The following is a 27,774-nucleotide window of genomic DNA, read 5'->3' as shown; positions in this document are numbered from 1 at the left end:
GGAAAGAACAGAAATATCTCTAGAAGAGGAACTAAGTGAAATAGATCCAAGCAAACTAACAGATACAGAGTTCAGAATTTTGTTTATAAGGATGCTCAAGCATATTAGTGAGAGTATTACAAAAACAACTGAGAAAATCGATGACATAATAAAGTACCAACTTGAAATAAAGCCTACACGAACTGAAATGAAAAATAATTTGCAGGGAATCAACAGTAGAGTAGAGGACGCTGAGAATCAAATCAGCAATTTAGAACATGAGGAAACAAAAAACACCCAACCAGAAGAACAAAAAGAAAAAAGAATCCAGAAATATGAAGACAGTGTAAGGAGTCTCTGGGATAACGTCAAACAGTCCAACATTTTTATTATTGGGGTGCTAGAAGGAGAAGAAAGAGAGCAAGAAATTGAAAACCTATTTGGAAAAATAATTACAGAAAACTTCCCCTACCTGGGGAAAGAAATCGACTTACAAGTCCAGGAAGCACAGAGGGTTCCAAACAAGAGGAACCCAAAGAGGCCCACAGCAAGAAACATCATAATTAAAATGCCAAAGGTTAAAGACAAAGAGAGAATCTCAAAAGCAGCAAGAGAAAAGCAATTAGTTACCTACAAGGGAGCACCCATATGACTGTCAGCTGATTTCTCAACAGAAGCTTTGCAGGCCAGAAGGAAGTGGCAAGAAATATTCAAAGTGATGAAAAACATGGACCTACAACCAAGATTGCGCTACCCAGTAAAGCTATCATTTAGAACTGAAGGTCAGATAAAGAGCCTCACAGATAAGAAAAAGCTAAAGGAGTTTGCCACCACCATGCCAGCACTACAAGAAATGTTGAAAGGTCTTCTTTAACTAGAAGCTAATGAACAAAAGAATCTGATGAACTAAATAGATCCAGAGACATTAACACATGCAACAGACAATCATATTTCAGAGGAAAGAGGGAAGGGGGGTGGAGGGTGGGAAGAGATTAACCAAAGAAGTTATATGCATATATGCATAACCCATGGACACAGTCAATAACCGAGTGAAGGCCTGGGGAGGGGGAGGGAGTGAAGTGGAGGGGGTCAATTGGGGGTGGGGGGAATGGGACACCTGTAATACTTTCAACAATAAAGATAAATTTTAAAAATAAATAAAATTTTTAAAAATAAAATATGAAGATAAAAAAAAAATGTCAGTAATGGCAACATCACTCAAATAAGCATATTATTTACTATATTTAGTATCAAAATGATGCTCTGATGGTTAATTTTGCATGTCCACTTGACTGGGCCGTGAGGTGCCCAGATTAAATGTTATTTTGGGCTGTGTCTGTGAGGGTATTTCCAGATGAGCTCAACAATTCAATCAGTGGCCTCAGTAAAGCAGATCACCCTTCCCAACATGGGTGGACATCAATTCATTGATGGCTTAAATAGAACAAAAAGTAGAGAAAGGGAGGGTTCATTTTCTTTTTGATGGACTGCTGGTCTTCTGCCCTTGTACTGGAATTACACCATCGGCTTTCCTGGATCCCCAGCTAGCAGGTGGCAGGAGGTGGGACTTCTCAGCCTCCATATGAGCCAATTACTCATAATAAATTTTCTTTTATATATGTATAGCTATGTATTTATCTCTTATTGGCTCTAATTCTCTGGAGAACCCTGACTGATACAAGTGCCTGTGGGAATAAACATTCTTCTGTGTAAAATATTTTCACTTGTTCATTTAAGAGTCATCTTAGCCTGTTAATTCTGATTGCCACTTGGTTCTCAACAACCCAAGTGAATCCCTTCCAAGCAGTGCCGGTGCTCATAAGGGTATCACTCTCTCAATATATTATTTTTTAAATAACAGATTAATTGAGGTATAATTTACATACCATAACTCACCCCTTTAAAGTGTACAGTTAAGTTGTTTTTGTTATATTCACAGAGTTGTGCAACCATCACAGTTTTCATATTTTGGAATATTTTCTTTACACAAAAGGAGCCTCAAAACCTTTAGCGTCACTTCCCATTTCCCTCCTGCTAGCAACCCCTAATCTACTTTCTGTTACTATGGGTTTGTCTATTCTTCTTATTTCCTATAAAGGGAATCATATAATATGTGACCTTTTATATCTGTCTTCTTCAGCTTAATGTTTTCAAGGTTCATCCATGTTGTAGCATGTATCAGCAATTCGTTCCATTTTATTGCTAAATAATCTCTGTTATATAGATATACAACATTTCTTTATTCTTTACTTAGTTGATAGTCATGTGGATCATTTCCTTTTTTTTTTTTTTTGGCTATATGAACAACGCTGTTAAAAGCATTCATGTACAGGTCTTTTCTTAGAACTTATATTTTCAGTTCTCTTGAGTATATACCTAGGAGTAAAATTGCTGGACCATATAGTAACTCTATTTAGCTTTTGAAGAACTGTCAAACTTTTCTAAAGTGGCTGCTTCATTTTACATTACCACCAGCACATCTTTGTCTACACTTGTTATTCTGTCTTTTTTATTTTAGCCACCTTAGTGAGTTCAAAGTGGTATCTCCTTGTAATTTTTATTGCATCTCTTAACTATTTATGGTGAGCATCTTCTCTTGTGCTAATTGGCCATTTGTATATCTTTTTTTCTAAGAAATGTCTAAGTTCTTTGCCCATTTTAAAAATTGGGGTACTTGTCTTTTTATTGTTGAGTTTTAAGAGTTTTTTATATATTCTGGATATATGTTTTTAATAACTGTGTGATTTGCAAATATTTTCCCCATTTTGTGAGTTGTCTTTTTGCTCTCTTGATTGTGTTCTTTGAAACACAAGTTTTTAATTTTGATGAAGTCCAATTTATCTATATTTCTTTTTGGTACTTGTATATTTGATGCCATACCTAAAAAACTATTGCCTAATCCAAGATCATGAAGATTTACTCCTATGTTTTCTTCTAAGAATTTTATGCTTTTACTTTTTATATTTAGGGCTCTGATCCATTTTGAGTTAATTTTTGCATATGGCATGAGACAGAAATCCAACTTTTTTTGCATGTTGCTACTCAATTGTCTCAGCAGTATTTGTTGAAAAGACCATACTTAAGACCCATTTAATTTTCTTGGCATACTTGTCAAAAATCAATTGACTGTAAATGTATGGGTCTACAGTATTTCTGAATTCTGAATTCTATTCTATTGATCTATATGTCTAACTTTATGCCAGTATCACATTGTCTTTTAATTTTTAACTGACAAGGTACATTTTATTTATGGCAATAGAAATGGTGGAGGGCTTTTTACTTCTTATACTTGTTCAGTCTCACATTGCATACTAAAATATGCATAATAAATTACATTAGAGAAACATTATGAAAGTAGAGCAAAACTAGTGCCATAAGAGTCTTTCTGAAAATAGACTATCAACCTTTATCCACTCATTGGGAAAATGATAAATATTATGTTGGAAATATTTTTGGTAGACTATTTCTTGTAAAATGTCACCTAAAATGTGTTATTTATATCATGCATGAACATTTATTTCTATTACTATTTACCCTGATATATTAATTTTCTCTAGACTACAAAATATAAGAGCAAACCTCTAAACATGTGCTTATTGACATCACCAGTGGCCACAAATTTATTTGTAATAGATTAGTATAGTTTTATAGTAAGTTTTGAAATCAGGAAGTATGAGACCACCTACTTTGTTTTCTTTTTCAATATTGTTTTGACTATTCTGGGTCTTTCGCAATTCCATCTGAATTTTAAGATCAGCTGGCCAATAATGCAAAAAAGGCAGCCAGAATTTTAAAAGAGATTGTATTGAATCTGTAGATCAGTTTGGAAAGTATTGCCATCTTAATATTAAGTCTTCCAATTTATGAACATAGGATGACTTTCCATTTACGCAAGACTCCTTTCGGTCCTCTCAATGACGTTTTGTTGTTTTCAATGTATAACTCTTGTATTAGTTTTGTTAAATTTATTCATAAGTACTTTATTTTTGCTATGATTATAAGTGAAAGTGGTTTCTTAATTTTATATTTGGACTGTTCATTGCAACTGTATAGAAACACAACTTATTTTGCATTGTATTTGTACTGTATTACAATTGGCTTTGGCTTTTGACAGTTTAACTATGAAATGTGTATAGGTGTGGATCTCACCGAGTTTTCCTAATTGAAGTTTATTGAGTTTCTTAAATGTATAGATAAATATTTTTCATTAAATTTGAGAAATTTTCAGACGAAATTTTTTTAAAATATTTTTTCTTTTCTTTCTTTCTGGTACTCCTGTTACGCATATATTTGTACACTTGTAGTGTCCACATGTCTCTGAGTCTCTGTTCATTTTTCTTATTTCATGATTCCTTCTGTTTCCCAAACTGAATAATCTCAATTCTAACCTCAGGTTTAGTGGATTCTTTCTTCTGCCATCTCAAATCTTCTGTTGAGCCCTAAGCAAATTTTTATTGGAGTTATTGTATTTTTCAACTCCAGAATTTCTATTCAATGTTTTTTTATAATTTCTGTCTCTTTATTGATAATCTTTATTTTGTGAGACATCATTCACATACTTTATTTTTTTATATGTGGCTTCTTTTAGTTCTTTGAAAATATTTAAAAGAGCTGGTTTTAAGTATTTGTCTAGTAAATTCAATGTGTGGGCTTTCTCAGGGACAGTTTCTTTTGACTGCTGTTCCCTCTGTGCATGAGCTTTCTTGTTTCTTTTTATGACTCATATTTTTGTTAGAAATTTGTTAAAACTGGACTTTTAAAATAATGTAATATGGCAATTCTGGAATTCAGATTCCCCTCTTCCCAGTGTTGTTGCTGCTTTTTGTGTAGTGAGTTGCTGAACTAATTCTTTAAAGTGTTTGTCTTTTGTTGTGTGTGACCACTAAAGTCTCTGCCTGGTTACCTTATTAGTCATCTAACAGTTGGACATAAATGTCCCATAATGCCTTGAACAAATAAGTCTCCCAACCTTTCCCAAGAAGCTTTGTGTCCAAGTTAGGATACACATTCAATTCTTCAGCAGTTTAAAACTCTGTTTAGCCTTTACTTCCTGCTTACAAAGAACCTCAAGGTCAGCCAAAGGTGAGAGATTAGGGTTTTGACTGGCCTCTCTTGGGCATATGCATAGTCCTTATATATGCAGTGTGGCCTCCTAGATTCTCAGGAATATGACAGAATTTTTCAAAGCTTCCCATGACCATCTCATTCCAAGGTTTTTTTTAAAGTTTCTTAGTCATCATTGGTTATCATGACCTCAGGCAGCTATGATGTTAAACAATTGCTACTAAAAGTTTTTAACAAATGGCCCAAGAAAAAAAGCTGTTTGCACTAAGTTCTGCATGAGGTCAAATAAAGACAAGCTCTGTGAGTGGAGATTTTCAGGGAACTGTCAGACAGGCCAAATAATGACAATTCTCTGGGAATGGTGCTTTTTGGAGTTACTCCAACCCTATTTTGCCCCCTCCAGTGGCTGCTAGGCTGCTATCTTTCACATCTACTATGATTGCAAGGCTATTGGTTTTCAAGACTGCTATGAAATAGGGAGAAGAAGATGGAAATCAGGTAAGGTAAAGTGCCAAAAAGCTCACAGTTTTTATCAAGATTCATCTGTTTTTCTTCAATCAATACTGTTCAAATTTTTTCAAGTGTTTGATTAATTTCCAGAATTCTGAAAACACCGATTTTGACATTTTTTCCCCCAATGTTCCTATTGCTCTTATGTGAGAGCAAATTTTCAAAAGTCCTTATTCTGCCATTCCTGAAGTACTTCTCTTCTAGTATGTTCTTACACTAGGTGCTTAGATCCTTTGATTCCTACTGACCAAAAAAAAAAAAAAAAAGTCACATTTTAGAAGTTTTGTTCACTCCTTTTAATGCATTGCACATTTTATGGAGTTTGCACTATCACAGGCAACTTCTTCAAATAGAATCATTTTATGTGGGACCCATCCTTTGGTTTGACGTGTGCAAATGAATAATCCTGAGCAGTCATTGTTTACCAAGTGGGGAAAAAGCAGTCTTTTCTTCCTATGTTATAGCTGCTATTTAGAGTTAGTTTAAAAAAATTTTTTCTGAAATCTTCATATTCTGCCTCCTTCCTCCTATGTATGCAGTTTAGTAAGATTTTACTGAGGTATAAAATAGCTCAGGTATATCTGCCTAAGTAATATTAATAAAGGCGTGGCTGACAAATTAGAACACTAATGCATGTCATACACACAATTTTCTCAGAAAAGTTCTTCTCTGTCTTAAACCAATAAGAAAGAAAACTGACTAATCTATCTTTTAACTTATTTTGATTATGGATCAATATGATCTGAGGATAATTCTGAAAATTCTTAACAACCCAATTTTGGCATTTAGAGGGTTTTATGCTAGAAGTATCCAAGATGGTTCCAGGGAAATACTGAAATGGATTTGGGTTTTCTAACGTTTAAAAAAAATATGCAAAACTGCAGTATTTTACTAGTCATAAATATTTTATTCCTTCCAAACTTACCAATATGGCTGAGACAATGATGTTTTCATATCAACAGGAAAAAAATATATGGGCGAGGTCGGACACACACACACACACACACACACACACACAAGCATATTTTCAAGAAAAAGTAAATATTTAATGCTATATATGTATTTACTATTTGGACCTAGAACTAATTTATTTTGGTACCTACTAATATGATATTTCTTGCAAAAAAGAAGGCATCCAAAGAAAGTGTTTATTTGCTTTTTTCATGTAAAATATTTGCTGATCTTACTCTTCTAAGAAAAAAGTAAAGGAAAAATAAATTGGAAGAAAAATACAATTGGCAAAAAATCTGTTTGTAATGCTGTGGGAAAAATATTTTATAAACATCTTCCAAAGATTAGAAAAAGAACCAATTGTACAGTTAGTTACTTAAATAACCTTTATACCACTTAATTCATCTCTTCAATTGATGTTTAAAAGAAAACTACTTTAATTCTGATATCTTGTATTAAGATGGATTCTTCATGCAAGCTGAAACTGACGCTGTTCCATATACAAATGGGGGCTAAGTACTTTCCCAAAGCGTAATATAAATAAAAACAGAACAGATAAACCAAAATAAGTTATTTTCATAAAATGTTTGGGTAGTTTCACTGTTTTTCTGCATATAACTAGATGAATTTTGCTTTGTAAACAGATATAAATGGACATCTTAATAATTATACATATCTACATGTATATTAATCTTTATAACTTTTTTTTTTCTTTTTTTGCTATTTATGTGATTTAAAACACAGTGCAAAAAGGTTTCTTGCTTTATACAAAGGTCGCCTCAGAATTGCTGCCAGAGTCTGACAGAAACCCTGATTGTGCTCAACTCTTCAGTGTTCTGTGTAGCTAATGTATTGGCACTTGTCTTTTTGGCAGAGCCTGATGAATTACTTTCTAACTATAATACTTTAAGTATATAGATAGACTGCTTTCCTTCCTTAATTGACACTCCTGCACTCCATCAACTGGCCGCTATGATGTCTCTTCTATTTCTCCCTTCTATGTTCCAAGTTTCTGAAATTGCCTCTCACAACAAGGACCCATACCTGCTGTTATGCAAGAATATTGCTGGGTAAGGAGAGATCAACATTCAGTTGTCAGAGAAAACATCTGGAATGACATTTTCAGGCCCAGAAAATTTCATCTAGAAGGAGAAAGCGGAGCCAGTATAAAGCACTATGATTTTCTGGCAAAAACAAAACGTCTAGAAACATGTCCCTTCTCTGTCCAATGTAGACAGAACAGGGGGGTGTGCATGGTCTTGCCAAACACTTCTGTTTCCACCTCCCTCCAATGTTCTTGTAAAAAATTCGTATGTGTACACCTAGGCAATGGTTGCTATCCATAAGCATAAAATTCCTATGCTCAGGGGCCAAGAACTACATTTGCAAAGAACAAACCCGCATATCTACGAAGAAAAAAGAAAAAACTCTGAGGGAGTGAAGATTTACATGTTGAGCCTATGGATCTCTTGAAAGACATATTTGCCTTGTAATTTTGTCTATGTTGATCTTAGTCTATTTACACTGTTCTTGAGTATTGTGATTAGTGCAAACATTTTCTAGGCTAACCCTCAAGATATTTTTACACAATTTGCCCAGAAATTGATGGATAAGAAAGTTAAGCTGGAAACTAACTTTGATGAACCCATGATTTTTAAATTTCTTCTGTATTCCAAAATCTGTTATTAAAATGAATAGCTTCTTTTGGTTAAGGCAAAAGTTTAGTATGAAGAAGATACTTATTTACTCTGATATATTTTTATGTATGAATATGTACCTTACAAACGGACAAAGAAGTCCTAGCCCGTTTTGCTTAGTGGTTAGAGCACTGGCCTGAGAACTGAAGGGTCCTGCGTTCGATTTTGGCCAAGAGCACATACCCCAGCTGCAGGCTTGATCCCCAGCCCTGGTGGGGGCTCATGCAGGAGGCAATTAATCTCTCTCTCTCTCTTTCCGTCTCCCTCCCTTCCACTCTCTCAAGGAAAAAATATCCTTGGGTGAGAGTTAAAAAAAAAACAACAAAGAAAAATCTGCATTTTTGGTAAAAGTTTACTGATAATCCAAGTGTTGGTTGTTATGCAGCAACCAACACTAGTTGCTACATAATACATCTAAATATGATTTTTTAAAAAATAAAGAAATACATTAATATTTTAGTGTAAAGAGGTTTTTACCAAAATATCCATATTTATAATTGATTTAAAGGAATTCTGGTTCAGACCAAGATAAAGTAGCTGGTATTAAACTCATATCATTAAAAAAGAACTATAAAGGCTGAGTACAATATCAAACAACTGTTGAAATGCATGAACATGAAATGCAGTAAACAATTCAGGGGCATAATTCTTAAGAGAATGGACATATATAAGATGAGGTCTACATTTACTCCAGATTTTTTCCTGAAGTTATTTGCAAATCCTTGACTCAGGAAAATAGGGCCCAAGCATGAAGTGTTGGTTTCATTAGGCAGAAGAAACAGAGATCAGAGCTTAAGTGCTAAGAATGCTGGGACTGGGGAGGGCAGGTAGTAGGTAAGGGAAAATAAGGAGCAAAAAATATGCATAAAAATTCTCCTGCAATTTTAAGCCAAATGGGATATGCCTAAAAAGAAAGGAAGCCCATATTTTAAGAAAAGAAAAAGAAAAAACAGCTGTTGGGAGTTTTGATGAACAAAGTTTTCAGTCATTGCAAAATGCTATGAAGATCTTAAAATTCTAGCCCATCCAAATTAAAAAGATCTTGATGAACACTCTGGTCATTCAGTTGGAACTTCAGAAAGTTCATGTTTAAGAATGAGGTCTGCTTTCTAGACGTAAGAAAATAATTGAAAATCACTCACCCTAAACACCCTAAACATTCTAAATCAAATATTGACAGAATGTGAGTGATCTGCCAGTAATTTATATGCTACAGATACAAAATTCAACATATTTCAGAGGAAAATTACATAATACAGAGCTTCTCTAACATAATCCGGCATACAAGAAAATATTACTAGACATGTGAAGCTGATAATCAAGAGAAGAGACAATCAATAGAAGCAGACATAGAAAAGATCTAAGCATGGGAGTTAGCTTACAAGGACTTCAAAATAATTATAAATAATAAGTTAAAGGAAAATATAAACAAGGTACATAGATTAAAATATGAAATATTTCAGCAGAATATTCTATAATTCATAAAAATGTTAAATAAACATTCTAGAACTTCAAAATACAATATTTAAAATTAGAAGTTATTTGATGTGTTTAACAGAAGTCTGAACACCACAAAAGACAGGCTTCATGAAATCAAAGGGAGATTTATAGAAATAATGCAATTAAAGCATAGAGTGAAAAAAAGACGAAAAAAACAAAACAGAAGAAGAGAGATCAGGAACATGAGTAAAGAATCTAACAATGACCCATCACTGAGGCGTAAAGACACAGCTCCCTCAACTCTCAAGTGTCATCAGAACTTCAGAAGTCCCCTTAGGGTTGGCTGAAAATTATGCAGCTCCACTTCTCCCTGTGCCTAATCTTGTTTCCTTCAGTAACTGAGGAAGAGGTGTTAACATCTCCCAACTATGATAGTGATAGGAGCAAAAGAACCCAGACACAAAAGAGAAAATAAATACTCTATGATTTCATTTAAATGAAAGTCAAGAACAGGCAAAACTAGACCATGATGATGGAAGTTAGAATAGTGGTTATGATTGTGTGTGTGTGTGTGTGTGTGTGTGTGTGTGTGTGGTGGGGGGGACTGTCATTCATTGGGGAAGGGCACAGGGGAATCTTCTGAGTTGAAGGAATGTTAATCTGGGTGATGGTTACATGGGTGTATGCATGTGTACATTTAGATTTGTGCAACTGAGTATATCTAAGTTATATCTAAATTTAACAATTTTTTTTCCAAAAGTAAATATGATTAATTTAAATTCCAGTTGAGTCTTTTGCTAGATGTAGCCAAAAAATACCTTTTAGAAGACATTTTTCTCTAGGCCTCAGTTTTCTCAACTCCAAAATGAGGAGTTGGACTGGATGATCTGAGTTACATGGTGTGGGTCTATCAAAACAGCTCTTTAAAGTGTTCTTAAAAATTGAAGGAAAACGGACAAACACCCTTTTTTTTTTTTTTAAGGGCAATTCTCAAAAGAAAAACAAAAGGTCGATAGACTTATGGGGAAAAATTGGCAGGAGAGTATTGTTACCCTAGACAATACATAGATTTTAAAAATTAAATGCTGATATTCAGTGTAGCTTTTGGTCATTTCCAAAGCAGTCACTCTACCGTTTCTTCTTCCCAAAAGAACTCGGAATCTCCAAACCACATTTGGTAGGATTCCCCAGTTCCCGGCGTGGGCCATGAGGGTCTGAGCAAATCAGTGTCTCATCCCTGTGCCCTAGTGATTTGTTCCACGATGGGAAACCAGAATGGAACCCAGGCCTAAGCAAAGCTGCAAATCACATTCCTTGGCTCCTAAGATTAGTTCAAAGGTGAACTTGCAACCCAAGATGATACAACCTAAAAAAGATCAGAATTTCACTTGATAGTTGGTTACATAAATATATATACATATATTTCTTTTCCCCTGCATGTGCACAAGGAGGCTCATGGCCCTGGGAGCTGCTGGCAACCACTGTGCTACCTTGAGGGCGTGCACAGAGCCAACCAGCAGAAGAGGGCAACGGCAGGAGGACCTCGGCAGATGGAGTCAGAGTCCTGGTGACAACATGACCCTGTGGTCAAACCACATTGGAAGCCTTCTCTGGACTTTTCAATTTTAGAGGACCGAAAGTTCCTTTTAATTACTTAACTCAGTGTGAGTTAGGATTTTTCTTACTTGCAAACAAAATTTTTTCTATCTCAGCAGCGTCACTGCGGATTCTGGAACACTAACATCAAAATGCTGCTGGAAGAAATAAAATCTGATAGCACCTTTTGGAGGACAACTTGACAATATGTATCAAAAGATCTAAGTTTGGACAGTATGCTTCAACCTAATACATAAACTGGTGAGAATTTCTTCATTCAATAAATATTTGAGCACTTTTTTATGTATCAAACATTATTCTAGGGGTCAGGGGTTTAGCAGTGGACAAAACAAAGTTCTTCATGAAACCAGTCTTATGAAATAATCAAGAATGTATAAAAGGGCCCGGCCGGGCGTGGCTCAGCAGTTGAGCGTCGACCTAGGATCCAGGCGATCGGGGTTCGATTCCCAGTCAGGGCACATGCCCGGGTTGTGGGCTTGATCAATGACTCTCTCATCACTGATGTTTCTATCTCTCTCTCCCTCTCCTTTCCTCTCTCTGAAATCAATAAAGATATTTTTTAAAAAAAGAATGTATAAAAGGAATTATCTACAAGGAACTTAATCTGAGAGCCCTCCATAATAGGGAACAACTGGAAACAATGTAAGTGCCCAACAAAAGGCGATTGCTTAAATAAATTTGGGGGCACTGGCATAATTAAATGCTATTTAGGCATTTTAAATGAATTGTGGAAACTAATGAGAGGGAAACATATACCACCTTATACTATTAGGTGAAAAAAGCTGGCAGTAAGAATGTAAAGGATAACTCCTGTTTATGTACTTACATGTATATATTTATGTACAGGGAACACCTGATATTAAACCCTCTAATATGTTACATTATTCTGAGTAGAATTATGGGTGCTTTCGATTTTCTTCTTTATACATATTTATACTTTTTTATCATTTTATGTCACAAAACGCCTTTCCTTTATTAGAAGGAAAAATTTCAATCTTACAGAATGATCTCAAGTAGTTTAAATTTAAAAGTAAATAAATAACACCCAAGTGTTAATTGACATTGTACTGTCTCATAAATCCAAGGTGACCCTCTAAATACATGTGTAAATACAGGCTCAGACTAGCACCCTCTGTTTTAGGTCATGTTTACCCAGGGAAGACTGTCACAGGTTTTTCTCACTGCATTCGTGCTTTTTAATGGAATAGAGCAAGCAAGGCCTTAGAGTTGGTCAATGACTGTCTGGGCTGTGCCCTAGGACTCTAGTCTTGGGACCCAGGGCTATTTCCTCTGCCCAGCACACAAGCAACATCAGTAGAATGAATCTGTCATCAACAGAGTTATTCAATACATTTGGAGAGTATCAAAAATAGCTTGGCAGCTCCGAGGATCACTATTTAAAGACTTAAAATCAAAGCACACCCCTGAATTTTAAAATTTAAAGAAATACATGGTGAGTTTAAAATGTTTGCATTCCCTTCCTTGCCTTTCAAATTTATTGAATAGAATTTAAAGTGTGTGTGCACTTAAAGCCACTTCTACCCAGGCAGAGGGGGACTGTTGGTAGGGTGAAGTTGGCAGTGAACTCTTTCTGTCCCCCCTTACTTTCATCTTTGCCCTTCCCTCCTTCTCCAGAAATCTCTATTCTGCTATTTTCTGGATGTTTGATGTAAAGGAGACATTATGACTTCAATGACTGAGTAACAGTTACAAATTTCCATTTCACTTTGCTTAGCAGCTCAGATGTGGCTTAATGAAGCATGAATAGAATTCCCCCAGAGGTGGATCTGAGCTGAACCGATGAGGCTTCTGACTGCCAATTCTTCTGCACACTCAAAGAGCAGCATAACCTATTACATGTGTTTGTTATCTCTTACTAAAAGAAAGTGACCAACCCACCCAGAGAAACAGAAATACAGCTGATCATGAGACTTCTCAAAAGGACAGAAAATCTGTTGGTTTCACATCAGAATGCTCACACACTCTAAAAAAAAAAAAGGTAAATGTTTCTAAACAACCAAAACAAAAGACTTCATCAAAGATATATTTCCATTTAAAGAAGTGCCTGGCCTAAATACTCTTCAAGAGGTCAGTTCTAATCAAGAAAGTACTTTTTTCTCCCATCAAGCTTGCAGGTAGGTATCTTTAAAATATCAAATCTCTTCAGTAAGTATTTCTTCAGTGTTCATATGTATGGAACTCTGCAGAGGATCTAACTGACTGCAGGAGATCCAGCAACATCTAAGAGATCAACCCTGCCCACAGGAGACTTGTCGTCCCAATAATACTGGCTCTGTAGCAGGCACCTCCATGAGCAGTAGTAATGCTTCTCTAATCTCATGAAGTATTACTCTCTTTTCTCAAAATTCTTCATAAACTTTGTGCCTGGAGTTGATTTCCATGATTAACTTACAAGAGAGAGAGAGAAAAGAGATAAATGAATGTGAGACTGTGAGTTTGGTTCTGGCCTTTAATAGTCAGATTAAGATTTTGAACAAAGTGGACTATAATTTAGTGTAAGTAATAAAATAATATTGATCTTGCCATGGAATAGGAACCAAGGATTCAGGCCCATCCATATGTACTAATTTGGATATGACAAACTTAAAAGCTATTTATAACTTTTAAAGTATTTTATGGCTCTTTCTTTCCAAAGAAGCACACGCACATCATATTGCACAAGGTCTGCTAATATACGCGGGCTGTTCTCTGCCAAAAGCAGCTGAGAAAGCAAAAGGATTACCCAAGTATTGTTTTTTCAACCTGCCTTTGTAATGGGTGATTGTACAGAAATATTTGGTACTTAATAACCTTGAAACTTTGAATTCTAAGAGATTTTATGGCTCTAAGGCTACATGGTCTGATGGCTCAGGTTCATAAATCCACCAAGAATGGGTCTGGCCATTGTAACTGCGCCCACCTTTGTGCTGATGTGAAACAAAACCCAGCGGCAATAATGGCAAGCCCCAGCCCAGTGCCTGCCTGTGGGGGGCGCTGGACGGTTTGTCAAGCTGAACTGGGTCTGAACCATGGCTTCTGTTTAAAGTGGCTGGGAAGGAGACCTGACTTGGGATGGTAAATACACAACGGAATATACCGATGATAAATTGTAGCATTGTATAATTTTATTAACCAACTTCACCCCAACAAATTCAATTTCAAAAAAGAAGAAAAGAAGAAACTGGTTTGGACCACAAGGAATCTCCATTCCTCTTAACCTTTGTTTTCGGAGAACCACATAACACCACGTTATTAGTAATGTTTTAATTATCTCTGGAATTAAAAATCAGGGATATCCAGGCACCATTTCATACAAAATGAACAAAGTTTCAAACAAAGGTATCAAAGTTTGACTTTTCCATTGAAAGAATAAAAGCACACCAGTCAGCGGTTACACAGGGTAGGGGGAGAGTAGCTGCATTATTTTCTCGGGGACTATGGCAGGGAAGCATCTAATTTCCAGAAGCCAAGTTTTACGACACAGGTATCCCAACCTGGGATCAGAATTTCCTTGTAGATCTCACCATTATACCTCGTGAACATCCAAGCTGCTGGCTGCACTCCCAGACACCCTCCTTCCTTGATATTATCACAGTCCCTTCCCAGGTGGGCTCCCCATCCAGGCAGAAAGAGAAGGGGAAACAGCCAAAGTCACTCTTTTCTTTAAGGCTTCTCTGTAAGTAGCTTCCCCGCACAAAAGAGTTTTTGCCTGACCCTCATCTAAGTACAGTAATTCTTAAATGACATTGCAAGATGACTGTTAAATATTTAAAAACACGCCTCCTCTGTTTCATGGCCTGCTTTGTTTTTCTAATTTTTAAAAATTATCTTTCATCGTACGGGTACACACAGTCCCTTTAAAACCTGTACTTTACTTAAGCATTGAAGAGAGGGTGTTTACAGTTTCACTTGCTGGCTCTCGTATGCTTGTAAATGCTTTATTTTTCTTCAATTGGATTTAAAAAACATTTTCCATTAAACTTTAGGCTTCTTATTTCTCCATTTCTCCCACTGTGAGTGCAAACTTAAAGAAACTGATGACCTCAAAAGGCCAACCTCATGCCAAAGTCAGCAAGATGAAAAGCAGAATTTTACATTTTGTATAAGAACATGTGCATTCCCATTAGTTTTTGCAAATGCAATTTATCTCATACTCTTGGGCTGATGGCAAAGGTGCCCTGGGAAGAGAAACATAAGCATGTGCCTCTCTAATAGGTTAACATACTAAACCTCTTTAAGGGAACAAATGGTGTGGCCCGGGGCAATTAATGTATGGACTTCAGTGGACACCCCTGGTGGAAACAACTTAAAAGCAAATTGTGTGCCATCAGTGGTGGGTGAAACATTCTGCTCTCATTAAATATCTTCGTCCAACCTCAAATATGACAATGATTTTATGGCCTCATTGAATGTCCTCTTAATAGAAAGAAGTTGTAAAGAGCTGGTATAAAAAAACATATATAGGGTGCACTAAAGAGTGTATTTTCTACAAATGTTTTAAAGGTCTGCTGGTAGAAACTAGTGGTTATGTAACAAGTTGATTTCAAAAGACTGCACCTTTTAGGATTACATCCCGATAAAGCAGTTGAGTTCAAGACACTAAATATTCAAATAAAAGGAAATACATTAATTCTTTGCTTCGGGAGGGAGAAGAAAAAAAAGAGAGAGAAATTATCATGAGAAATCTGTACCAATCTTCCCCAGGAGTTAGAGAGGAAACACAAATTTGGTGACTGTGGGGGCTGAGGTACTAATTTATGATGCCCTGAAATAGAATGTGGTGCCTGATAAACTTAGGTGTCTACAGTTACTTAGCTTGGCTAGGCCTGGAGCAATTAAAGCTAATAGTTTTCTCCCCAGCACACCAAAGCCTAGCCCTTTTTTCCCTTCTGGCTCTGCCTCGCTAGTTGTCTCCAGACCCGGCCCTTTGGGGTCAAGGAAGGTTGGGGGCCCTTCTCACTCTCCAGACCGCAGGTAACCCAGCTCGGGTGTCGTTGCCCAGCTCCGGGGCCCCCGCGCCTGGAGGGCTCTGGCCTCGGAGCGCACCGCCCCTGGCCCTCGGGCCCCCAGCTCGGCTGCCCGGGCGCGGGCTCTGTCACCGCGGCCGAGCGCTAGGAGCTCCCGTTTTCGTTTTGAAAAGCGACACAGCTCCCTCCTGGGGCTCAGCCCCCGCGCCCCGGGCTCCGGCAGGGGCGGCTCGGGGCTGCTGGTACTGGGACGGGCTGGAGCGGGCGGCGCTGCGCGCCAGGCCGCCGGCAGCCGTCCCCAGCCCTAACCGCTTCGGCTCCCGAGCCCCAGCCCGGCGGCCCCGGGCCGCGCGGCGCCGGGAGGGAAGCAGCTGTTCCCAACAGCTGGGGGGCGGCGGCGCCAGGCGCCCCAGGTGCGGCCGCGGCCAATCGCAGGCGTCCGGCCCGCCCCCTCCCCAGCCGGGCGCCGACCCCCGGCCCGGGGGGGAGGGAGCAGAGAGGGGGAGAGCCGTCCTCGCCACTTGTCTTCCAGCTTCCGCGGCGGGAGGGACCGCACGTCAACCGGAGCCGCGCGGAGTCCCCCGCCCCCGGCCCCGCCGCCGCGCCCACCCACTCACCTCCGCGCCCGGCCGCGCGTCCCGCGGACCCTCCCCGCGCCCCACCTGAGACACCTGATTTCTACGAAAGGAAAATCTACCTCTAAACGCACCCCGCTCTCCGCTGGAGGGACCCCCCTCGCTCTTCCTCCGTGGCCTCCCCGCCGAGTGAGGGGGAAACCGCTCGCACGTTCTACTGAACCGGATCCTCACCCAGACGATCCGGAGAATTTGTACCGTGACCGGCAGGGGGGGCGGGAGGAGAGAGGCGAGTCCAGTCTCCGGGGCTGCTGGCGACTTCGGCAGCCGCGCGCCCGGCGCCCTCGGCCGCCCCCGGACGCCCGCCCCCGCCGCGCCGCCGCCCGCGCCCCCGGACGCGCCCTCGGCCCCCGGCGGCCGCGAAAGGGTGCAGGAGACGCGGAGCCGGAGGAGGAGGCGCAGCCGCAGCCGCAGCCGCAGCCGGAGCCCGAGCCGCGGGGCGGGCGCGAAGATGCACACGACTCAGAAGGACACGACGTACACCAAGATCTTCGTCGGGGGGCTGCCCTACCACACCACCGACGCCAGCCTGCGCAAGTACTTCGAGGTTTTCGGCGAGATCGAGGAGGCGGTGGTCATCACCGACCGGCAGACCGGCAAGTCCCGGGGCTACGGATTTGTAAGTTGCGTGGATGAGGGGGTTGGGGGGGCTGAGAGCCCCGCCGGGAAGCCGAGCCCCGCGGGGGCGGGAGGGACCGAGCCACGCTGGCCCCGGGCGGTCGCTGTTTGGGGCTGGGCGAGGCCGAGCGGGGAGCCCCTCGGGCGTGCGCCCGCGCCCCTCGCTCCCCGCAGAAATGAAAGCGGGAGCGCGGCGGGCGGCGCGGGGCGGCGCGGGGCGCGGGGCGGGAGGGCCGGCTCCCGCCTCGAGGGCTGCCGCGGGGACCCGCGCGCTGCGGCGGCGCGGGGACTGGCCGAGCGGGGCTGGAAGGGGAAACCGGAGCGACTGCCGGTTTCGGGGGTGCGGAGGGTTGGGAGGGAGGGGCCGCAGCCCCGCCGTGTCGCACCCCCGGGTCGGAGGCCGGTGGTGGGGCGCACTGTTGCTTTGTAGAAATGCGTGTGTCTGCTGGCGTTCAGGCTGGGGCCGCGGGGGGGGCACCCCTGGAGGTCTGGGGCTCTTCCCCTCATGCTACCCCCCTTTCCTTTTAACTGCAAAGATAGGTTCTTTAAAAAGATGATCTTATGGATCTTTGCAGAACTGAAAGAGAGCCTGTGAAGCTTCCTGGAGATTTAAACGTGTGCATTCAGCTGCCCAAGAGCAGGGAGCCCCCGAGCAGGACAATAGCTATTGTCGTTGGGGAGTGTTTGCGGGTGGTTGGGAGCACAGGCGGATGTGAAGCTGGACTTTTTTTTAAAGCAAACAGCGCCTCAGGTCCGGTGGAGACCTGGGGGTTTGGGGGGTTGGGGGGCAGAGGACCTAGAGGAGTTCAAAGACAGAATTTGAAGCTTCCAAATCTTTGCTAGGCCCTGCTAGCACCGTTAAGACTTTGGAGTGTGTGCGTGGGGGAGGGGGCGCAGGTATTCCTTCCTTCCTTTCTGTTTCTTCCCCTTTTCTTTTTGGACTGGGAGGGCGGGAGGGGGGATCAAGAAGTAAGTGGGACTTCCTGGGGGAAGAACAAGAAAAAAGGGAAAAAAAAGTTTAAGACACCCCCCCCCCCCTTAGTTTTATCATGAATGATTTTTCCAATGCGATTCTGGTTTCCTTCAAGGGTTGATTTAGAGCTTTGTATGTATGTCTGTGTGTGTATGTTGCTAAGGTCACCATGGCTGACCGGGCTGCTGCTGAAAGAGCCTGCAAAGATCCCAACCCCATCATTGATGGCAGGAAGGCCAACGTGAATCTGGCATACTTGGGAGCAAAGCCAAGGATCATGCAACCAGGTGAGAAAACAAGGGTCCCTTCTGCCTCCCCTCCCCACTAGAGACGCCCATTACTTCCTACAATGAATCCCTGGTTTAGAAGGCATTGGTTCTCTGAGAACCTGTAGATGTGTTTAGTAAAGTTAAACCATGATTTGTTATTCTACCAAGGCATTAAAGATAAATAGATGAGAGTTGTAAACACTCCTTTCAGGACTTGAAATATACCTGTGTACAAAAATAGATCTGGGGGGTCTGGACAGTTTGTACACACCCAGACTTGGGCTTGACTCATCTGTTTTCTATATGACATTAGTCACAATCCACTCTGCATTTTCGAGTTTTTGTAGATAACTCAGATCTGGATTATACGGGCCCAATTTGTCAACTCCAGCTGGTTATACTTCCTAATGTAGTGCTGTGTCTCCTTTTACCACCAGTTGCCCTGAGCTCAAAGCAGTCACTCAGACTTGAACACTGAAACCAAGAAAAGCATAGGGTTGCAAGTGGAGGTGTCTGGATGATGTTTAACATAGAATCACAGGATATTAGTAATTAAAGTAGAGCGATTTCACATACTCTAGGACCCTCATGTTACAGATGAAGAAACTGATAGAGATGAGAAATAATTTATCCCAAAATCACATAGCTATTAATCACCAGTAGGGAGCACAGTTTTGTCTATGTGAAAACATGACCTTTTGCGTTTACAACACTGCCCTTTGCATTAGCACAAATAATTGAGAGTTGACTGTTAATCAAATGTAATCTTTTCTTGGGTAAGCTACTTTCCATCTGAAATTTGGGAAAGAGGTTGACACTTCCATCCAAACAGATTTACTAGGAAACTAGGTTGTCACAAAAGTGGGTGCATGTGCAACTATCTATGAACATTAAAAAACATGTATTTGTCTAATATGCTGTGTATATATACTGTCCAGAAGAGAAGGAAAGGAGAGTTTGTTTTGGTGAATTTTTATACTATTGTCTGTAAAATCTGTAATCTTCCAAAGCATTGTTCAAAGCATTCCAGAATGTTCCAAATTACAAAGAATTTTTATAGATCATGATTCAGAATCATAGGAATATTTTTGCCATGTAACTTCATTATCAAGTCCTATTGTTCTTGGTTTCATTCCATGAGAATTCTTCCCTGGACTAATTTTCGAAGGTTTTATTCTATGTCTGTCAACTTAACTTTGCAGATAATTTTTAGTTTCAACTTCTAGCCTATTGAAATGTTTACTTGGATTAACAATAACATTAATAAAACTGACTTTTAAATATATATACTATCTTCTCTAAAGCGTCAAAAGGATGGTTATCTTTTCTATGTTAAAGTTGCAATTGCTCTTTATATGTAGGAGTTATAAATGCCTAATCATTCATAAATAGAGAATGTGGTATGTTTTGTTGTTAGGTTTTGCCTTTGGTGTTCAACAACTTCATCCAGCCCTTATACAAAGACCTTTTGGGTAAGTCAATTAGCCAGGCCCTCGTAACTTTCAATATGGCTATAATTTGTTAACTGTTTCTTATATATACAGACAAGACCATCATGTCACAGAATGTTCCTTGTTATACATATTTATATATGTTTGTGTATTCTTAATGCTGATAATATAAATATTTTTAGATGAGTCAAGTTATCTGATCAAGTATACAGCCTCCAAACCAGACAAATTTTGAGCTTATGATTAACAAAACAAAAATACCAGGTATGACTTGTGTACAAGACAATTGTGTCCCAACACCATTACTACTGTTCAACTTGACTCAATTTTATTTATCTCTTTCTAACCTGACAGGGCTCGTATACAGTTAAGCTAACTGATCAGAAGGATACCATGATAAGAGGTGGAATAGTTCTGTTTGGAATTAAACTGTAACCAGTAGACTCAGACACACAAGCTCAGATGGTGATTAACGATGCATGGATGTTGGTGTTGTTTTATTTCTCACAATAGTCAATAGACCTTCGTGTGCTTTATTTTATTTATTACAGTAATGAAGTGATGTTGATAGCTAAACTGTGTGCTTTTTACTTAATTGAAAAGAGCTGTAGTGAAAGTGTTTTCTTTTCCTCGGGGAAGGGGCTCTTTGTGTTTTGGTTTTGGTGGTGGTGTTGAGGAGTGTTGACTTTTGACTTTGCCATGGGAAGCAAAGGGCCTCTTTTTTTTCCTTGCTTTTAAGCTGTAGCCTGTGACTTCCATTTAACCATACTTTTGTAGTGAGTGCTAAATCGTGTGATTTCCCTCTGTAAGAATACAGATACATTACTTGCATGTCCTAAGTTTCTGTTTTACTGGGGAGTTTTCTGGGAATGGGGTTCTTTCTTTTGCAATGTGTATCCACTTTTAGGCCTTCTAATTTAAAGGTTCAACAACTCTCATCAGATTTCGTTAACACTAGCCAAGTTTTTTAGTAGAGTAGCACTAACTTTCACATTTCAGACCTAACTCAGGTGAACAGTCTGCTCATATTTGTGTTATTTCTGGGTTTTGTGATCAGCAGCTTTCCTCATTTGAGCTCCCTTATTTTCTTTCCATTCAGACAAGATATGAGTGGGAGATCCCCTAACACCTAAGTTTATTCTGAACACTTAGAGTCTGTTTTGGCTATATTCTGTGTGATCAATATTGCTGTAACTCTAATGCCAGAGATTTAAACTTCCTTTTCAAATATTATAACTGTTTAAGAAGTGTTCTATCCTCAGAAATAGTTTCTTCTTTAGCTTAACATCTAAACACCTACATGTGTATGTAGACTGGAAGGTTGGATTCTATCTATATAGACAGATATCTACCTTATGTTTCTCTAAGAATAGACCCCCCCAAAAAGTAATAATATTTTTACTTGGAAGAGTCAAGTTACATTTTCCATGAATGCCTTCTTATAACCTTCTTGTTAACATATCGATACTTCACTCTTACTGCCAAGTCTTACTTGTTTTAAACCTTGGAAGAGTCTTCTGTCCAATATCATTAAAAGGGCCTTCAATCCATAGCTATTTTTCAATGCCTCATCCAAACCATCCTGGATACTGACAACAATTAGTGGGTTTATTGGTCCAACTACTTCTGTGGGCTCCTCCCCCCACATTGGTCTAGACTATGTTGAAAAAGGGATTGGGAAGGAAAACATACATCTTAGGAAGTGATAGTGAACTTAGTCAGGATCTCACAGTAACAATCTTGAAACAGTTATACAACTGAATTATTGATCAACAGGTATTTGCATGTGTTTATGTTTCTCTGTGCTAGGGGGTGATACAGAATAAGGACATTGCCCTTTAGTTTGAGAACTAAAAAACAGACCAATCGAGAACTTGATTGCTAAATTACTTGGTATAGTTTTCAGTACAAAAGGAACTCAGAATAGCAGTAAAATAGATGAGCTGGAGAAGCTGAACTAGGCTTTGTGGAGACTTGAACGAGGCTTGAATCAATGGCTATACCCTAGACAGGTGAAAGGACGAATAGATATGTCTCAAGGGTATAGGATGAGGTGAGCTACGCAGAGGCACAGAGGAGAAAAAACTCAGCATGAAGAATGTTTATGGAGGGGCTTAAGAGCTACACATAGAAATCTGGACTGGTTGTCAAGAGTCCTTATAGATCTTTGAGAAAGAAAGCAGCCAAAGGAACATAAGAACAACCAGAGTAAATTGTGTCACATGAAAATTTTAAAGCAAACATGTTTTGATAGTAACCTTTTGTTTTTCATCTCTTTTAATATTAGCTGTCTTGATAAAGGATGGTGATTATTACTGTTTGCATAAATTGTTTGAACTTGAGATTCTTATTAAAAATAGATAGCATTCCAGATGAACCAAGCAAGCCTTCCCTTTCTTTTTTAAGAGGTTCTCAACACTGCTCTGGTTCCCAGAGTCTGTACCTAACAAATCACACCTGGTCATCCTAAATTCTATTTGAATGCTACATGTTCTTATTTTAGGCCCGAAAAGACACTTGAAAATTTTTAATTTGATTTAATTTATTTAAAATTCTCGTAACTGAACTATTTTTTTCTAGTTGTAATCCTTAAACAGCCCCAAATTACTCTGGGCCTTTAAAGAGAAAACCTTGGCCTAAAGGAATTTGTGATGTAACCCAATGGATAGATGTATAGAAACCTATGAATTTTTTGAACAGTATATTATGTATTTTATGTTCGAAAGAAGCATTTTCTTACTGCAACCTTGCAGAAGAAAGAATGCGGATCTGTGAATAGAAATTTCTAGGCTAGTTTAGATCAGGTTGCAATACACTTAAACATTTACCTAGTATACCTTTAAGTGCTAAATTTTCAGCTGGTTGTGTTAACATTGTACTAGGTATTATACTGTCCACTAAAAGGGGCAGAAGGGACAATAACTAACATTAACTGAACATCTACATGCCTAGTACTGATAAGGGATTTCGATTAATTACATAATTTAGTTCTCACAATAATTATTTGATGAAGTCACTGTTAATGTCCTTTCCATGGGTGATGAAACTGAGTTGCAGAGTGAATTAACTTACCACAGTGCTACTAAGTGGTAGAGTCTGGTCCTAGGTTCATGATCATGGTGTGCCTGACCTCAGAAGCCATGCTTTTTTCCTGTGTGTCAAGCTGTAGCCAATAAGACACAACTTCATTCTCTCTTGTAATCCAGTAAGAAAACTGTCAAGCACCCAGAATGGCTGTTCCTGCATCTCCAGATAAGGGGGAGAGACATCAGGTTGGTGGGATCCAGAAAGGAGGTAGAAGTTGACCTAGATTTTAAAGGATGGTGGATAAGGAACTCTTGTATTGAGTACTTAACTGTATTTATCATTGTGGGCCCTTTACATAATTTTATTTAATGCACAGCAATTCAGGGTTGGAAATATTGGGTTCATTTCACATATGGTAGAGATTTGAGACTAAAAGGTTGCAGCAAATTCCTGAAGGCTCTACACGGAATGAGTGCAGGAGCTAGGGTGGATCTCAACTGGTAGAGATGGAGTGAGGATTGGCATCGCTGGCAAAATGATGACATGAATAAAGGTAAGGACCTAGGAATGTGTGGTATGGCCCCAAAACATTGAAGAGCCCATTGTCCTGGGTTCAAGGAAAGGGGGAAAGTAATACTAGAAAAAGTATTTTGGAGCCAGAATCATTAAAAGTCTTGCATACCAAAGTTTAAGAAATTCGTACTTAGTTTGGAATGATGTCAGGGGCCATAGATTACTTGAGCAAGCAAATGAGATGAAGACTTTGTAGTTTTATGAGAGATTGGAAGAGGAAACTAGTTAGGATGTCAAAAGTCACAGAGAGCTGGCAGAGGGACCCAAAGAGGTAGGGAAAAAAGGAAAGCCTAGTAAATGTTCTCTGAAAGTTGTCCAGAGTATCTGCTGTGTTCTTGTGCTTTTGTAACTGCTAGGTGTGTACATTCTATAGAAGATTAATGGAGGGAAGGGATGTTGATAGATATTTAGTAAGAAGGAGATTCTCAAATTGTCTTAATGGGTTCCTCAGACTATTGAAAGAACTCCTAATACAGGAATTTCTTCAGAAGTGCCACCTTATGTTTTAGTCCGTCCTGCCCTCCTTCCTGAACTGAGATATTTTAGGCCCTCTGTTGTCTTCTGGATTCTCCTTTCTCTAAGCCCTAAAGGACTCCAGGGTTTCATTTGTCTTCCAGACATCTTCCCAACCCTAACCAGACTTGATGTAGGATTCTGATGTTCCAAGGAACTTTATACCCTCATAAGTTGACATCATCAAATAAAAACTATTAATATAAAATAAATTCAGAAGGGCCCTGTGAATAACCCTGCCTATCTTCTAGCGCATTCTTCATACACGTGCGCACACAATTTGACCCCCCTCGCCGTAGGCTAAAGTTACTTTCAGTTAACACCTTCATTTGAAGATGCAAAGCTAGCCACCATCATGTTGTCTTTGAAACTTCGGCAGTCCAGGGGTTAATGTTTCCATATCAGTGAGCTTCGTACTGGCTGGCCTTTGCAGCTGATAGATGTTTTACTTTGGCCTTATAAAGACATTTTACCCGCTGGAAGCCCTTGTCGCATGACAGGATCAAAAATAGCCCGGCTGCAGCCCCTGCTGTCCATCACCACATGTAAACTGGCATGAGTGTAGGCTCTCTTAGCCATGTCCACACATTGTGGACGGGGTGGCCTCTCGGGACAGTGTTTCGTAAAGCCACACCTGTCGCTGTGAGTGAAGCAGTCACCTGACCTGCAGAGGAGTTTTGAGTGTGTGCATGGCCATGCGTCTGGTTTCTGACAAGCAGCAATTCAGAACATCGCTGAGTGTCCTGAAAAACCCTGGATGACGTGGTTTCTCCCTGGCACTGGGAAAGATCTACAAGTCAAGTAAAATGGAGTGTATTTTTATCATTGGGGTCAAAGTTCACTACCCTCTGTGATAAATTCATCTTTTCCATGGATGTTTGTTAATGAGTGTTTTCAGTATAACTCTGAAAAGGCAAAGCAAAATCTGTTTTTGAATATCTAAATGTGACTTTTTCTGTTTTGAGTTCCTTAGAATTTGAAGATTGTTATTTATATTTCTTATAAGTTGGCTCTGCCAACATCCAGATGGCATTATAGTGTCATATTTTTAGAAACATAAGGGTTTCGTTGGAGATTATTTTAAAGAAAGATGAAATAAACCAGATGTTCATGGTAGTATTTTAAGTGGACAGTAATGAATCCTAAGAGTGAGAACTGAGATACATGGGTTTTTAGAAATACCTCGTGTGATTTGATTTTTAACAAAATTAATGTTTTAGTAAAGTCATTGGAGCGTGTCTTGTATGTGATCTCTGAATGCGTAATTTAAAAAGGTACTTGATTTTGTTTCACTGTCTTGAACTTTTGCGGGATAATATATAACAATAGAATTGATTCATATAAAATACCTGCTTATAGGCAGATTTAAAGCAGATATGCAAGTAAATCTATTTCTGTTGATCTGGAGGATAAGACAAGAGTTAGTAGATGCGCCAAAAAAATTGTTTCCTTACTCTAATATGTGAACCTTTTTAAGTTTTATTAATTTGGGAAATATTTAGTTGTATGTCCGCATCCCTGCCTTTTCCCTCAGCCTCATCATTTCCCCAAAACCCCTTCTGTCTGTCTTGCATAGAGATAAACAAGCTGGCTGACCTTCAGTTGCCTGATAGTCAAACAGGTTTGCTTTGACCCTTGTGTCCTTATGAATTTTATGGAGAAAAAGAAAGAAAGAAAAGACAAAAAGTGTGCTGCACCTCTCGTTGGGAGTCACTGCCATGAATGTTAATAGCATTTCCATAGCTTCCCACGATGGCCTCTTGTGATAGAGTGAGCTGCACTACCGTTCGTTTGAGAAGTGTGATTCTGCTGTGTTTACCACACTTGTGAACTTTTAAACTCCTGTTTTTATTTTGTCGCCTGCTTCTTTTCATGATTATTTTTAATAAGGGTGACTGAGGTTGCAGAGAGATTAATGTGTGCTGAGTCTGCATAGCCATCTGAAGTAGGGTTGCCATGATAATAAACGTACCGATTTTGTTGAAACTGTCATTGTGACAAACGGGCCGTCACAGCCTGGGAACCGAGTGATCGCGGTGACCTGTTTGAGCCCTGCACCCGCGGCCGAGGGCCGTGCTATCTGCTAGTGAGCAGTTTCGTTTTGCGAACTCGTGACCAGTGTCTAAAGTCTTCATCGACTATGCATTTATTAAATACCTCTATGTGCACGGCCCTCGTGACCCTTGATTCATTTTCCAAACTGTTGCTAAACGATATCCATTGGACCTCGACGGTCGCAAACAAAAATTCCAGCAGGGAGGGTGTCCTCGCCTTTTGGCAGCTGCATTCCTTTGGGGGCACCCCGCCCGAGCGCTTGCACGGCGCCCCGGAGCGCAGATATTGTGGCAACCCTATGCTCGTAACCACCACTAAATTGGGGTCTGGGGTCTCTCGGAGCGAGCGGCGCCGCGCAGCCCGGAGCCCGGCGCGGCCTGACTCGGCGTCCCGTTTCTCCGCAGGATCCCCGCCCACTACGTGTACCCGCAGGCGTTCGTGCAGCCGGGGGTGGTCATCCCGCACGTGCAGCCCGCCGCCGCCGCCGCCTCCACCACCCCGTACATCGACTACACGGGCGCCGCCTACGCCCAGTACTCGGCCGCCGCCGCCGCCGCGGCCGCCGCCGCCGCCTACGACCAGTACCCGTACGCCGCCTCGCCGGCCGCCGCGGGCTACGTCACCGCGGGGGGCTACGGCTACGCCGTGCAGCAGCCAATCACCGCGGCCGCGCCCGGCACCGCCGCCGCCGCCGCCGCCGCCGCGGCCGCCGCCGCCGCCTTCGGCCAGTACCAGCCTCAGCAGCTGCAGACGGACCGGATGCAGTAGGCGGCCGCCCCGTCGAAGGCGCGCGGTTTTCTCTTTCCCTCCCGATTTCCCAGTTTTCAGTAGCTGACGAGCGTTTTCACATGGACTTAAGAGCTTTAAAAAAAGAAAAAAAAAAGCTATGCTGTTGTGAAGCAGAATTATTATTTTTATACTCCGGTAGTGGGCTAGGTGAGGCAGAGAGGGGGGAGTGGGCGCAGTTTTGGAAACCGATCCCAAAGAGCCTGAGCGAGGGGGCCGCTCGGACGCGACGGCGGGAGTAGCGATGGAACTTCACTTTTGTAAGGGGGTTTTTATTTTTGCTCTTTTTATAGTATCAGGGAAGCAAACTGCCTTTTACACGTTAGGAAATGCTCTTTGAATCTAGTTGAACCAGGGAATACAGAGTGAGCAATACGTAGCTTGAATTACATTTAAAAGCAGATTTTTTTAAAAAAACAAACAAACGCAAAATGGTGAAAGCACTGATTGTCATGTTTCAAGTCGCTATGGCCTACAGAACTTTTTCAAGTAAGAAGGTAATGTTCTTATTCTCTCAAACATGGGCATCGAACAATCAGATCTAGGAGCAGCGTGGCAGTGGGTACCGTGGTGGGCAGGCACCAAAGCTATTTTCTCATCTGTCCTGTGGATGAGTGGGACTGTGGAACAAGTGATGTGGCATTAATGG

General features: G+C 40.5%; 1 protein-coding gene and 1 long non-coding RNA gene across 3 annotated transcripts in view; one reads left to right on the top strand and one right to left on the bottom strand.

The window, feature by feature from the left end:
• Positions 1-17,164, bottom strand: part of LOC308561316 — a 110,800-nt gene extending 93,636 nt beyond the window's left edge. Inside the window, exon 1 of one of the 2 annotated variants that reach the window (XR_013999457.1) lies at positions 16,923-17,164. This is a non-coding gene — a long non-coding RNA (uncharacterized lncRNA). The remainder of the gene's footprint in view (positions 1-16,922) is intronic. The other variant, XR_013999458.1, reaches the window with a different exon arrangement.
• On the top strand, positions 17,161-27,546 carry RBM24 (RNA binding motif protein 24). Its single transcript, XM_081146211.1, has 4 exons — positions 17,161-17,479; positions 18,615-18,738; positions 20,138-20,192; positions 26,744-27,546. The coding sequence occupies exons 1-4, from the start codon at positions 17,312-17,314 to the stop codon at positions 27,105-27,107; spliced, it is 711 nt and encodes a 236-aa protein (XP_081002337.1). The 5' UTR covers positions 17,161-17,311; the 3' UTR covers positions 27,108-27,546.
• Positions 27,547-27,774: the final 228 nt, after the last annotated feature.

Source organism: Miniopterus schreibersii (assembly GCF_964146895.1).
Source record: "Miniopterus schreibersii genome assembly, chromosome: 8".
NCBI classification, from domain to species: domain Eukaryota; kingdom Metazoa; phylum Chordata; class Mammalia; order Chiroptera; family Miniopteridae; genus Miniopterus; species Miniopterus schreibersii.
The sequence above is the reverse complement of the archived record's forward strand: the minus strand, read 5'-3'. Positions and strand labels throughout refer to the sequence as shown.

What these genes read in the sequence shown, in the direction of transcription:
- RBM24 (XM_081146211.1), top strand. Translation starts at nt 17,312, where the DNA reads ATGCACACGACTCAGAAGGACACGACGTACACCAAGATCTTCGTCGGG. An exon ending in GCCAAGGATCATGCAACCAG is followed by an intron (nt 18,739 to 20,137) that starts GTGAGAAAACAA and finishes TTTTGTTGTTAG; the next exon opens with GTTTTGCCTTTGGTGTTCAA. An exon ending in CTTATACAAAGACCTTTTGG is followed by an intron (nt 20,193 to 26,743) that starts GTAAGTCAATTA and finishes GTTTCTCCGCAG; the next exon opens with GATCCCCGCCCACTACGTGT.